A 13506-nucleotide genomic window follows, 5' to 3' on the forward strand; every position below is an offset into this window, starting at 1 on the left:
TACTCAATGAGCCCTTCAGGCCAGCTAGCCCGATATAAAGGGGCTGTAGAGTAGGTGTAAGTCCCCCTACACATCATATTCCCATCTGTCCCTCTTCTCCATCCAGTAATATGAGAAAGGTAGTTCTTTCACTATGGGTTTAATGTGATCATGGGCTTTATTCATTTTACTCATCACCCAAAATACAGATGTACTGTTATGGGACTTTGTCTTTTTCCCCCCCTTTTCACCTATTTTGCTTTCACTAGAAGTCTTTGTATCTGATATTAGGTATTATCTGCTGTCATGTATGATTATGATGGCTAAATATATGCCAGCTAGACACCAGAGCTTTTGGCAGACTTAAGCAATGATCAGAATCCTCCATTCATTGCTCTTCATTTAGCCAGACTTGTATATATGTGAATCCTGTACATTACTACAACTCAAATTAGGATTTTTGTGGTCCCTAGTGAATACTGTAGCTATACCAAATGAGCTAATAAATATTCTATGCCAAGCTATGCTAAGATTTCCCCACTCCCTCTTGTGTACCTTACATCCCTTTTCTTCTTGTTCTCTGATTCCACAAACATACTTCCTTTTTGAACTTCAACCTTCATCCAAAAAACCTAAGTTTACTGTACTATATGCAGACAGCATTTCTTTGGTAATATGTGTGCTCTCTAATGTTATCCATCATCTCTGTGAGCTGAAATATTAGGAACAGATTGATACAGTTAAGGACAATAAGCTATTGCCTGTCTGGGAAAAGAAGTTAACAAGATACTTTGGCCAGGTAGCTGATGATTATCATAAACAAACCTGTTCTTGAATTTTCTTATGTATATGTTATTTCCATCATTTATATATGTTTATATATGTTTTGTTTCATTATTGTTTATATTTTATAGAATAACAAAAAATGTGAAGTTTAAAAAAAAATTAATGGAGGATATGTTATTACTAGCCAATTTTTCAGTGCCTTACTTATTAGTTCATGTGGCCAAAAGGTTAATATCCAATGATATTCAAATATTTGATTAATTAGGGGCCTGATTCTGTGTCATCCTCATAGACTCATAGACTTTAAGGTCAGAAAGGACCATCATGATCTTCTAGTCTGACCTCCTGCACAACACAAGCCACAGAATCTCACCCACCCACTCCTGTAACGAACTCCTGACCTATGTCTGAGCTATTAAAGTCCTCAACTTGTGGTTTAAAGACTTCAAGGTGCAGAGAATCCTCCAGCAAGTGACCCATGTCCCACGCTGCAGAGAAAGACAAAAAAACTCCAGGGCCTCTGCCAATCTGCCCTGGAGGAAAATTCCTTCCTGACCCTAAATATGACAATCAGCTAATCCCTGAGCATGTGGGCAAGACTCACCAGCCAGACACCCAGGAAAGAATTCTCTGTAGTAACTCAAATCCCACCCTCTCTAGTATCACATCACAGCCCACTGGACATATTTACCACTAATAGTCAAAGATCAATTAATTGCCAAAATTAGGCTATCCCATCACACATCCTTATGTAGGTATGAAGCATGTCTGAGAGAGAGAGAGGCTGTAGGAGCCTTTCTCTAGAGCTGATCAAATTTTGGATTTTTGTTTTCACTTTAATCCATCACCATGTCAACATGTCTTTGGGCAAAAAGTTCCTTCCATCCCTTTTTTCAACTGCTATAGACCTGGTCAAAATTTTCCAAATGGCAACAATTCACTGAAAATTTTTGACAGAAAAAAAAAGGACATGAATTTTTCATGAAAATATCCTTTTGCATGGACTGCATAATGGACACACAAAATTGCAGGCATGATGCTTATACTTAGATTGGGTGCTCTCTGGGGTAGGGTTTGTCTTTTTGTTTTGTGTTTGTACAGTGCCCAGCACAATGCAGCCCTGGTCCATGATTGCGGTTCCTAGGTGCTGCTGCAAAACAAATACATCATCAGCAGCAATGGGGAATCAGTAAGGACCTTATAAACCAGGGGTTCTCAAACTGGGGGTTGGGACCCCTCAGGGGGTCACAAGATTATTACTTGAGGGTTCGCAAGCTGTCAGCCTCCACCCCAAACCCCACTTTGCCTCCAGCATTTATAATGGTGTTAAATATGAAAAAAAGTGTTTTTAATTTATAAGGGTGGGGGGGGGAAGTCGCACACAGAGGCTTGCTATGTGAAAGGGGTCACCAGTACAAAAGTTTGAGAACCACTGTTATAAACTATGAGAAGTAGAGAATACCTGTAGTGTAGTGTTCCCTGGCCACACCACTGGCATGACCTGATCCATGCCTTATGTCTGGACTGGGTGCACAGCTGGTGTATAACTTTTACTCCAGTACTTCACCAGCCAGAAGGGCTCCCTACATAAGAGATATTTGGGGGAGCTGCCTACACATACTTTAAGGCCGGTTTATGCTGTCAGAGTTGTATAAACTGACCTGACTGTAACTCAGAATGAGGCCCTATTATAGCTCCAAAACCTTTATACATTTCAGTCCATCTCAGGTCATCAAGGAAGAGAGTTTACATTCTATGGCTAGCTGCAGTCAGCAGGAGCACGTGAGCTGAATCCCCCACTTTCCAACAGCGAGGGGGTGGCTAGCAGAGTGTTCTGAGGGAGGGCACCAGGACTCTGGAACTTGCTTCCCTTCTTAGTCCAAAAGAGTCTGAATTTGTTAACCAATGACATCTCTTTGATAGGGCTTTTGGAGAGGGCTGAGACTATGGGTCCCTCAACAACTGAGGGGTGGAAAGGAGTCTCTTTAAGTGTCTGGCTGGCTGAGTTCCTGTCTGAATTGATCATTTTACGCTGTTGAGATGTAATTGGGCTGTTAATGGAGTTTTTAGAGCACTTACAGCCTTGGCTAGGAATCTTTTTAGCTATTATTTAAATCAGATTTTTTTTTAAATATCTAAAAATACTAACCAGCATGGGATAGTGCTGATAAACATTGAGCTAAATTGTGGCATAGAGCCACACCTCTGAGAGGGATAAATTAATAGCATGTATTAATAGCAATGAATAGATCCATTAGCCCCAGTGCTAAGCATTATTACTGCCAGCGACAGTTGTTGGTGTTCATTAAATGCTGTCAGTGTGCTAGATGTAGTTGTTATTACACTCGCATTTCAACTTGAGAAGCTGTGATTCATTAAATACCTTCAAGATTAAAATAAATGGCTCTTAATGATCAAGCTAGACTTCATGTTTCTGTTAACTTCTACTCTTTAACTAAAAGCTTCAAGCATCCTGAATAGACTCTAAGGCCCTAAACTTGCAATGATAGTTGCATGGGTGGACCCCCACTGAAATAACTGGGGCTCTTGGGTCTGTAATTTGCATGATTGGGACCTAAATGTGCTGCTTAAAAACCTGTTTTTTTTTTCTTTCCTCTGTTTGTCCCTTCCATTTTATGTGAAAAGACCTGAAGGCTGTCCTGATGTGTTGACCATAACGGTTCACTTTCCATCTAAGTCATACCCGTCTTACTAAAAGTCTAATAATAAAACTTAAGAGAACTTGATGGTCACATCTTTTCTGGGGTCTCTGATCTTTTCCACCACTGTGTCTGTGCTATATCACATTGAGGCATAGTCAGATTACAATGCTTTGCTGACAAGGTGCTGCATTTCATCATCCAGCTGAAAGCCAGAGAATCTAAGGATTTCTTTGGTGAAGTTCATCTTTTAAGACTATGAATCAGTCTGATATAAGCGGGACAAGGCATGGAGGCAGTGAATCCTCCTAAAGGTTATTATAATTTGTGAGTGAATTTACTACCCATGAAAGTGGAGGTTTTTATAGCAATGATTATACATTGTGCAACACCCTTCTCCACATATTGCAGCTTCAGATGGAGTAGGCTGGTAGTATGGTTTGGAAATATGGTTAATACAGATAGGTCCCATCTATACTGCAAACCCAACTGTGTTGTTTAACTGGGTCGGGATCACCAGTTTGTAACTGGAGCCTCCAGCACTGTTACTTCTGTAGAGTAAATGGAACCAAAGAGAGAGAGAAAAATTCCATCCAATGCAATGGGACATTGGTGCTGAATCCTCAAAACAGTTTTTAAATGTCACTGTTTTACTGCTGGTCACTTCAGTAGAAACTTTCAAAAACTCTGGGATTGTTGGCAGAAATTAAGTTTTTGGTGGGACTTGAGTAGAATCCCATTACAATGTATTTGTTCCCGAACCCTTCAGGGACTAGAAGACCTAAGGTCCGGTGGAAAAGATAGCAAGACCAAGTGAAGAGAAACCAAAATGAATGAACTGACGTGGTTGGAGATACTCATTGAGTTTGTGCTATTTTGCTAAATTCACACCCATTACAGCTCTCACCTCCCTTTACTAGTGAGTAGGACAGGCTGAGTTTTTCAAATTTTGTAATTTAAATTTTAAAAAAAGCAAAAGCAAAAAAATAAAAATAAAAATAAATGCTGAATTTTTTCCACATTTTTTGACTACCCTTGGTAGAAATAGCAAGTGAGCTAGTCACAGTCTCATTTCAGGCTAACAGGCCATATGTGAAAAGTGACCTTTCCCTTACTCTTAAGATGCTTATTTTACAATTATGTGTATTAGTGGTATCAGTAAAATTGTCTACACCGGTGTGAATATATATTGTACTGGGTCTTCCGTTCCAATCTAGGAACTCTGGAACTAGCATGTTATTTCTCTTTGTTAGGGATACACGTAAAAGAGACACCCTTATAGCTATAGTAGCTGCATGGCATTGGCTATTTCCAACTGCATCGCTGATATTATTTTCTGTTAGCTAGTCATATTTTTAGAGGCATTATAGGTTTTCTGGCGTTGGATTTGGGGGTGGGGAATGAATGCACTTTTATAACTGCCCTTTTTATTTTAAGACATTGTTGATTAAACTCTGGTTTGGGCCTTACGCGTTTTGTCAGTTGTCGGCTGTAGAATTAGGGCTCATAGTTTCACGGCCCATCCAAAACCTGACTACTGAGAAATGCTCACACCCTTCATTGCATGTGAATTGTATAATGTAAATAAAACAAAACAACTCCTGCCTGTTAAATTGTGATAACATTGTTATCGACTTATCAACTCTCCCTGAAAACAACGAATTACAGCGTAAATATTAGCAAGGAAAAACCCTAGCTTCCATTTAGTAGGATAATCTGGTGTAAATAAAACACAATCTATGAAATAGCAATGATTCCAGGAAGTATTAAATACAATACCTTATGAAATGTGTTTGCATCATCTCTGATTGGAACAAGTTGATGTCTCTCCCAGAACTTTTGGAGTGGAAAAGATCTTCCTGGATGTATATTTAAATAATACTTTTAAATAAATACTTCATGTGGGGATCTCATAGGCCAACACGCCAAGTACAGAAGAGTGAATTAAGGTGCAGAAAGATAAAATGACTTGTTCAAGCTCACTCAGCAAATCACTGGCAAAGCTAGGAAATCAAGAGTCCTGGCTTTAAGTCCTATGCTCTACCCAATGGACACACTTCCTCCTATTTTAGAGGTTTTGTGCAGGATTTAAGTCAGTAAAATCAATGTGAGACATATAGCTATAAAACCTCTGTGTGATGTTTTGAAAACCTACCCTCAATTGTTAACAACCCTTTGGAATTTTCTTTATAAAAAGACATACATGTTTGCTTGGCCCATGGAAAATTTGACTAAGGCAGAAAATGAAACATACGGATGGTGGCAGAGTTCTGAGTCCCAGGGGGACTATAGTATTCTGTGCTGCGCTCAAAAGATAAATGTGACAGGTTTTGGATGCCTGCTATACTATGATTAAAGAAGATTGAACATACAGACTTCAGTCGGGAACAAATACATTTATCTTTGATGCTAGGAGTCATCTGTTTTTCTAGTTAAATAGGTCTATTTTAACTTAGATTGTTCTAAGCCGCGAGCAACCCATCTTTCCAGTTGCTATGGAGTAACAGGGAAACCTCAGTGTCCTAAAGCTGCTGTGTAAAGAGTTTCATAAATGCAAGTATGGCGCAGGAATGATTGAATGAGAGACTCAGATACTATGGCAAGGTTGCCAACACTTGGATTTTATTCCAAGTCTTGTCATATTTGATGTTTTACGTAAAGCCCCACTCCTGGAGACATGCATTTAGGTGCAATTCTCAGCTTTCTTCTGATTTTTTTTTTATGAAAATTTCTGCCCCTGATGGTTGTAGAGAAAAGCTTGGAAACATGACCGAGGTGCCCCCGAAAGGTTCAAAAACCTGAAGGCAAATAAAAAAAAAAAAAGCAACATTATTTATTCAAATTTCTTTATGGGGGAGGGACTCATGAATTTTGAATGTTTGGGTTTGGCAGGAATTGTGATGGATATGGCACAAATACTTAGATAAATAATTCACGTCAGAAAGGAAAGAACCTCTGCCAGATATTTCCCACGTGTGTTTTATTCCTTACAGAGTTTGGGTGTTCAGCCATTTAAAATGTAGTGTCTAGTCTTTCCGGTGCTAAGCAAATCACATAATCAGGAAGATTTTGCCATTGCTTACATTAGGGCTGTGAGGTAGAGGTGGGCTGAAATTTTTTTCCCACTCAAATTTTAGATGAAAATGAAAAAAATTTCCATTTCCATCTACATTTTCCATGGAAATTGTCGAGTTTTGGCTGAAAATGGGAGTTGGATTTGTAGTTTGCTCTTTGTGTCCCCATTCTCCCCATGTACCAGGCTCTGTAGCTGAACACCATCTCCCACAGTGCACTATTGCCAGGATTCCATGTTACCCAGGAGTCACCTTATTGGTAGGGGAGACTGTGATACATTATGGGAGATGTAGTCCTGCTGGGAACCCTAGCATGTAGAATGAGGACATGAGATGGAAACTATCACTTGCTATGAAGCACTACAGCTCCCATTTCTGGCCCAAACCTTTTGGGTTTTGACCAAAATATTTTAGCGAAAAACAAAAATTTCCATGGAAAACAGACACTCTCTGCAAAAAAAAAAATAGTCAAAAACTCAATCTTCTGTCAAAAACCAATTTGATAGGAAAATATTGACCAGCTTACTGGGAGGGGTATGTAGGTCTTCATGTTGCCCCCTTGAAGGGACCCCGAGTCCAAAGCCATACCCCACTCCAATGGTGTCACTAGAAGAAGATCCTGCCAAACCAGACTGGTCTGGGGTGTTAAAGTTTAATTTCCAGCCTGGGTTCAGGGGTCGCTCAGAGAGGGACCCTTGGGGGGGAGGGATAGCTCAGTGGTTTGAGCATTGGCCTGCTAAACCTAGGGTTGTAAATTCAATCCTTGAGGGGGGCCATTTAGGGATCTGCAGCAAAAATCTGTCAGGGATGGTACTTGGTCCTGCTGTGAAGGCAGGGGACTGGACTCAATGACCTTTCAAGGTCCCTTCCAGTTCTATGCAATAGGTATATCTCCATATTAAAGAGGTACTATGAGCTGGAGTCATTTAGATACTGCTGAGACTGTTTAGGCGCAAGACCTTAACAGAAGGGTGCTACTGTCAATGGAGGGAGACATGAGAGGCTTATGTTGACCAGTTTGGGTTAAATCTGAATCCCCTGCAATAGTACCCCAAAACAGAGAGAATAATTTGTATCCGAACCTAACCTTGCAATGTTAGGTTTGGATACAAATTATTCTTTCCATACTCGTCCTGCTACACGGGCTATAATCACTTGGCTAAATGTTTGACCCTTGTTTTGACTGTGGTATAATTGCATGTAAAGTCAAGGTGGTGAAGTCATATCATTTATTGGCCCAACTTCTGTTGGTGAGAGAGACAAGCTTTCGAGTTTACATAGAGCTTTTCTTCAGATCTGGGACGAAAAGATATGACCTCACCCACCTTGTCCTATAATATCCTGAGATTAACACAGCTACAACAACACTGCATATTATAATTGCTTGTGTCAGTTAGCTTGCGCTAGTAACTGTACCCAGTTACACAACAACACAGATTACAGTTTTCAGAGTAGCAGCCATGTTAGTCTGTATCCGCAAAAAGAACAGGAGTACTTGTGGCACCTTAGAGACTAACAAATTTATTAGAGCATAAGCTTTCGTGGACTACAGCCCACTTCTTCAGATGCATACAGAGTGGTGGCTTTGGAGTGCTATCATGGTTACTAATCTGGTGGCCTTTAGTGTTGGCATTTACTTTTCCTACTCCCCGCCCCTCTTTCTCTCTCTACTCCGGACATAGTCTATGACAAAGATCTTGGGTCTGAAAAGGATGACGTTTAACTACACACGAGTTGGTTTCAAAGACAAATCATTTGTTGTGCTGCTCTAGGGCCTGAGTCTGATGTCACTTACCAGGACTGGAGTTACTTTTGCTATACTCCTTGTTCAATGACAACAGTGCAGGCAATGACAACAGTAACTATATGATTTGCACCTCAGCGAGAGGTAGCCAACAGTCTCATTGGCTGCTTGGAGGTAACATCTAATATAAAATATGAAGGCAAGGGAGAAAGGTCTGATTATAACCAGTCTGTGAAGTGCTTGAAGAGAGTGTTGCTATTCCACCACTCATTTAGAACAGCCCAGGTGGGGTGGGGGGAGGTTCATCAGCCTCAAGCGAGAAAGCTCAGCTCCAGTGTTTATTTTATTAATTAAGTGTCTGTCGCGTGCTTGGTGCTGTCCACAACACAGAGGAGTTCATGTTCCCTGCTGCGAGGAGCTCCCACTTTAAATAGATGGACAACAGAAACCTTCTGGGTCTCCCAGTGTAAGGGTCTGTCCTAAATCCTAATTTTTTAACAGACCACCTTAGTGAGGAGCCTCCTGCGATCTTCTGTAATTGACCCTGCTTGTGCTGACAGTGTGGTTTGAGCCCAAGTCCTACGGAGCTGAAAGCATGAGATGCTATCGGTAGAGCTAGAGGAGTAGCTCCTGCAGTTCAAAGCAGACTCGTGGCTGTTGTGCGGCTCAGTCACAATGAGGGAGACAAAGACCCACCTTCCCCTGGTGTATGTTACACATGGACATGTGCTAACATAACTACCTATCCCTCTCTGAACCAATCTCTTCCCCCACTTTCTTGTGAAGGTCCTTATCAATGGATAAGGAACACATACCTGTGGATCCTGACCCTGAGAGCTATTGCAGAGTGAGAGTGTATTTGCAAAGTGACAGATCACATTCCTTCATTTCAAACTCTGTAAGAAAGCTACCTGACGCTGCTTACATTTCCATCATTTAGAACATGCATTTCACACATCGGAATTTAAAGGATACATTTAGCAAGCTAAATATCTCAATGCAAAGCTACGGAGAACAAAACCAAAAGCTCTGAATTCAAATCTGTCATACAATACGCTAGCAATGTTCAGTTTTCATTATCACGATTTATTCGTCTCCATAAACATAGAGCGAGAGGTGCACGAGAGAGGTGTTCTGCTGTTTAATTTAAGCACGGTGTGACCTGCATAAATCGTTACTGCACCGATAAAGAGACACCCATCACCCTCTGTGATCATGCTGGGAGTGAAGATCTTTAGATCTGCTGTCCAGTGAAAGTTGGAAAGGAAGGAGTTGCTCAGTTTATTAAAGAGAATAAATAATTCCAGCTGTGCTGTGCTGCCTGATGGTGTGTTTCTTAGCAGACCTTATGACCTATCTGTGAATCACATGACTGAACAGCAGCACTTTGCTGGGTAGTCCTCTGTATACACTTTATTCTCATTTCCAAAGACATAGAAGGAATAGACTTTTCCTCTCCATTCATATTCCACCTTGGTGAGTGGAATCAGCTCAATGGTTTGTTTCTGGAAAAGACAAAGGAAATATATGATTATATCTGATAATAATCCTAAGGGCAGAGTTTGGGAGTCAGATCCTGCTGCCCTGGCTTATGTTGAGGTGCACCTTCCTCACAAATAGCCCCTTTCACTTCCCGGGTAAAACGCTACTCAACATGAGCAAGTGGATCACAACCGGGCTCTTCTTTGGTTTAAGGAGCCTGATCCAAAGCCCGTAGAAGATCTTAGGAACCGGCGCTGGTCCAAGGATCAGTGCTTGAGAAACACTGGTGTAGCCTATCTGTGCTTAGTGTTTCACTCATCTCAGAATTCCTATGGTGACGATGAATTCTTAGAGCGGTTTCAGTTCCTTTCCCAAGTATCCTTTGACCACAACATATTTACACCTTTCTTGCACACCAGGATATTTAGAAGTAGTGGACTTCATTGTACAGGTTTACACCACTTAAATTAGTCCATCCCCAAGTGGCTGTAAAACAAGCTTCTTCAAACTTACTGTCCCCCATCTAACTCTCCTTTTATAAAAAAATCTTGGGGACTGACTATGTCGTTTACATTGATTTTACATGATGGATCTTCATTTGATTTTGATAGATTTACTCCCAGTGAAAGTCAGGTTAAAATTGTGCAACAAAGATCTGGTAAACACGTGACAAGATGCAACCTCCCAGGCAGATGGTAAAATAGTAGCAACTTGCGCTCGCATAGGTGCTGCAGGGAGGTGCAGTAAAACAGCTCCAGGAACAGGAAGGGAAAGCCTGGCTGGCTGAAGGCTGATCTCTGAATGTGGGGCTGTAGATCTAAGTTAAGATTCCTCGAACCGGGAGAATATTTTGCATATTGATGTTTTTGGAGTGTTTTTTATTTCCTGTGATTACAGTGCACAGTTCTCCTTGAGTAAAGGGAACTGACTGGCTGACCTTGTGTGATTTTGCTGTGTTGTTTCACCAGTTTACAACTGTAAGTTACATATTCTGGAGATTAGCAGTAGAAGGATAATATTCTCCCCCAGTTGCCTCCCATTTATTAGGGCAATGAGTTCCCATTTGTTTGGTGCATCTTACCTACCTGTCTCAATATATGACTATTGGAGGCAAACTGCATTTGGTGTTGTGCAATGCATGATTCTGAACCCCTATCAATGGTTGGTTCGGGGAAATTCACTATAGGATACACCTGTGAAAATAAAGACAGAGTTATGAAGGACATATTTATACACCCTCCAAAATGCAGTTTTATCATGTTAAGGATAATTAGTAAAGAACTGTAGTCCCTTGGGTATATTTTAATTTTATCCCATTGTACAGACAGCACGTACAATGCCGACGCCCTCCTAAGCATGAATTTAACTGGCAGCTGGCAAAATGTCAGTGCTTCAAGGGATAAATCAGTTTTAATCTAATTTTAAATACAGATCCTGGACTATCCTTCAGCACCTCACCTCCCCAGCACAAAGCAGACCTGCAGTTGGCTAAATCAGCACAGGAGGATGACTGCAGGATAGTGAGATTCTCAAATGGCACAATAACCACTCTGGAGAACTCCTTTGCCTGTCGTGTGCTGTGACAAAAAAGGGCCCGAGATGCAAAGTCCCTCTATGGATGCAAACTTTCCCCAAATTCCTAGTAGTTCAGATCCAGGGTTCTGGTTCAGGCCTGTCTCTCTTATTGCTCTTCCACAAGTATTGATAGCTATCACCAGTGTTTAACTGGACTGTAGCATGTTGCCCATGTTGTAACATGATGATATAGCAATGGCTGCTACTGTGTTGTTCTGTCATTGGAAAATTGCTGTTGTATTTTTTACTAATATGCAGTGAAATCTTCCTATAGAAATTATACATTTATCATAAAATGTATACTTCTTTGTCCCTTTAAAATTACTTGGTACTGAGAGAGCTAGTTCATAAACATGGCAGTGTGCTCTGCAGTTTCAGTGGATTCCAGATAAAAGAATTTTAACACAATAGTGTCATTATTTACCACTTGATTTTCATCACTAAATATTTCCTTCCCAGTGACTTCCTGCAGGTGATAAATAGGAAACCCCAAATTCTTGTCAACAACATATTCAGCCACGCTGTTCTTCCTGTTGGGAAAATGGGGGGAGCATGTTGGTTTCTATTTCTCTTCTTTAAAAGTTAGGATTGCTATGATTAGCTCTATACAACAAAACCCCATAGTGTTCAACATGTTTTACAAGCCCTGGGACAAAATCATGCCTTGGGAAGCACGCAGGATTATGGTGGAAAAGCCACAGCTGGGTGGGGAACCATCAGGGTCACTTTTGTGCCCTGCTCTTATCTCCTACAAAATCTGTCAAGTTCAAGCCTTTGTAGCTAGAGGGCATTTTGGGCTGGGCTTTGGTTATGTGCTTCACATGTTTTAGCTTCTATGTCTCAGATCCTACCACCCCCTGCAGGTTACTGCTTTCCTTGGCCTGAATAAACTATGTGAGAAGAGATTTCCAGGGCCACAACCAGTCCCAGGTCTACCTTAATTCTGCCCTTGCATTGATTAATGTGTGCCACAGTGCAAGCTACAAACAATGAGGGTTTCCATTTGGCCTAAGATATGTACAGATGGTTTCTTCCATGACTGAAATTCAACCACTTGTGGGGTATGAGACGCACCCTTCAAGCAAGGCACAGCAACATTAAACAGATCAGAATTTAAAGGGAAGATGATGGGTCCGTCTGACTCTCATTTACACAAAAGTTCCTTTATACCTTAGGGGCAGTGCTAGAGCAAGGTAAAGGGATCAGAATGTAAACAAGAATCAGGCCCACTACAAGCAAATGTTAGTGAGGTGAAATGTAGTTTACTCAGAATTCTATCTGGGCATTGAGCTAATGTGCTCTAGCTAACCATACCGAGGGCGTTTTAATAGGCACTAATGCTCGGGACCTTGGTTTTCTATTTGATCCACAAGTTCTAGTAATCTAGTTGAACACTCCAGGTCTTTGAATATTTGTGTGTCAGATGCATTCAGCATGGACTGCGATAATGTCATTTCTCATACTGCTTAACTAAAATTAGATAATCAAGTGACTTCTGAAACTTACAAAATTATACGTCCAAGAGGTGAAAGCTGGATTTCAATGCCACTCTTTCTTTCAAATCTACATGTAAAATATCAATTTCTAAGGATTTTAACACTTCTCTTAAATGACATCACTTTCACCAGGAGCACTGATCTCATGTTTGAGCCATATACTTTAAAATGTTGGGCCACATAACTGGCAGATGTAAATCAGCCTGGTTCCATTGACGTCAGTACTCCAAACCATGGCACAGCATTTAACAGGAATGACCTCAGCGGATCCACCCTCATTTACAACAGTTGAGGATCTGTCTCAGTAACATCAGCATGCTTGAGAATGGCCAACAACTGTATATACCCTCCTGTCTAACAACAAACCTCTGTGTTTGTTTGATTTCAACTTACCAAGTGATTGTAAGTTCAGAATGACATAGCAAGAGGCCTTTTCCAGAGCAACGGATGCATTTCTGCCAACCGCCACCATGACAGTCTGAGCAACTATGGAAGAAATACAACATTTATGCACTCGCTTTACACACACAAGCCTCCTTTATAGCACTCTCATTTTCATCCAGAAAAGTGGATCGGTTCAGTGGGCCGTCTGATGTCAATGGGTTCATTAATCGGACATCACCAGTCTGCATGTGTGTGTTCTAATGTGACACCAAGGAGTGGGAAAACCCGTCATCTGACTTGACTTTTTAAATTGTAAGGTTTTCAGC

General features: G+C 41.0%; 1 protein-coding gene across 3 annotated transcripts in view; it reads right to left on the reverse strand.

The window, feature by feature from the left end:
- Positions 1-8067: 8067 nt before the first annotated feature.
- LOC128839968 (protein SSUH2 homolog) overlaps positions 8068-13506 on the reverse strand; it is a 28447-nt gene continuing 23008 nt past the window's right edge. For all 3 annotated transcript variants that reach the window (XM_054033336.1, XM_054033338.1, XM_054033335.1), the window contains 4 exons: positions 13190-13282; positions 11725-11830; positions 10811-10918; positions 8068-9748 (listed from right to left, as the gene is read on the reverse strand). In XM_054033336.1, coding sequence (XP_053889311.1) covers positions 9608-9748; positions 10811-10918; positions 11725-11830; positions 13190-13282 — 448 coding nt within the window. In that variant the 3' untranslated portion in view covers positions 8068-9607. The remainder of the gene's footprint in view (positions 9749-10810; positions 10919-11724; positions 11831-13189; positions 13283-13506) is intronic.

This window comes from Malaclemys terrapin, chromosome 7 (assembly GCF_027887155.1).
Source record: "Malaclemys terrapin pileata isolate rMalTer1 chromosome 7, rMalTer1.hap1, whole genome shotgun sequence".
Taxonomy (NCBI): Eukaryota; Metazoa; Chordata; order Testudines; family Emydidae; genus Malaclemys; species Malaclemys terrapin.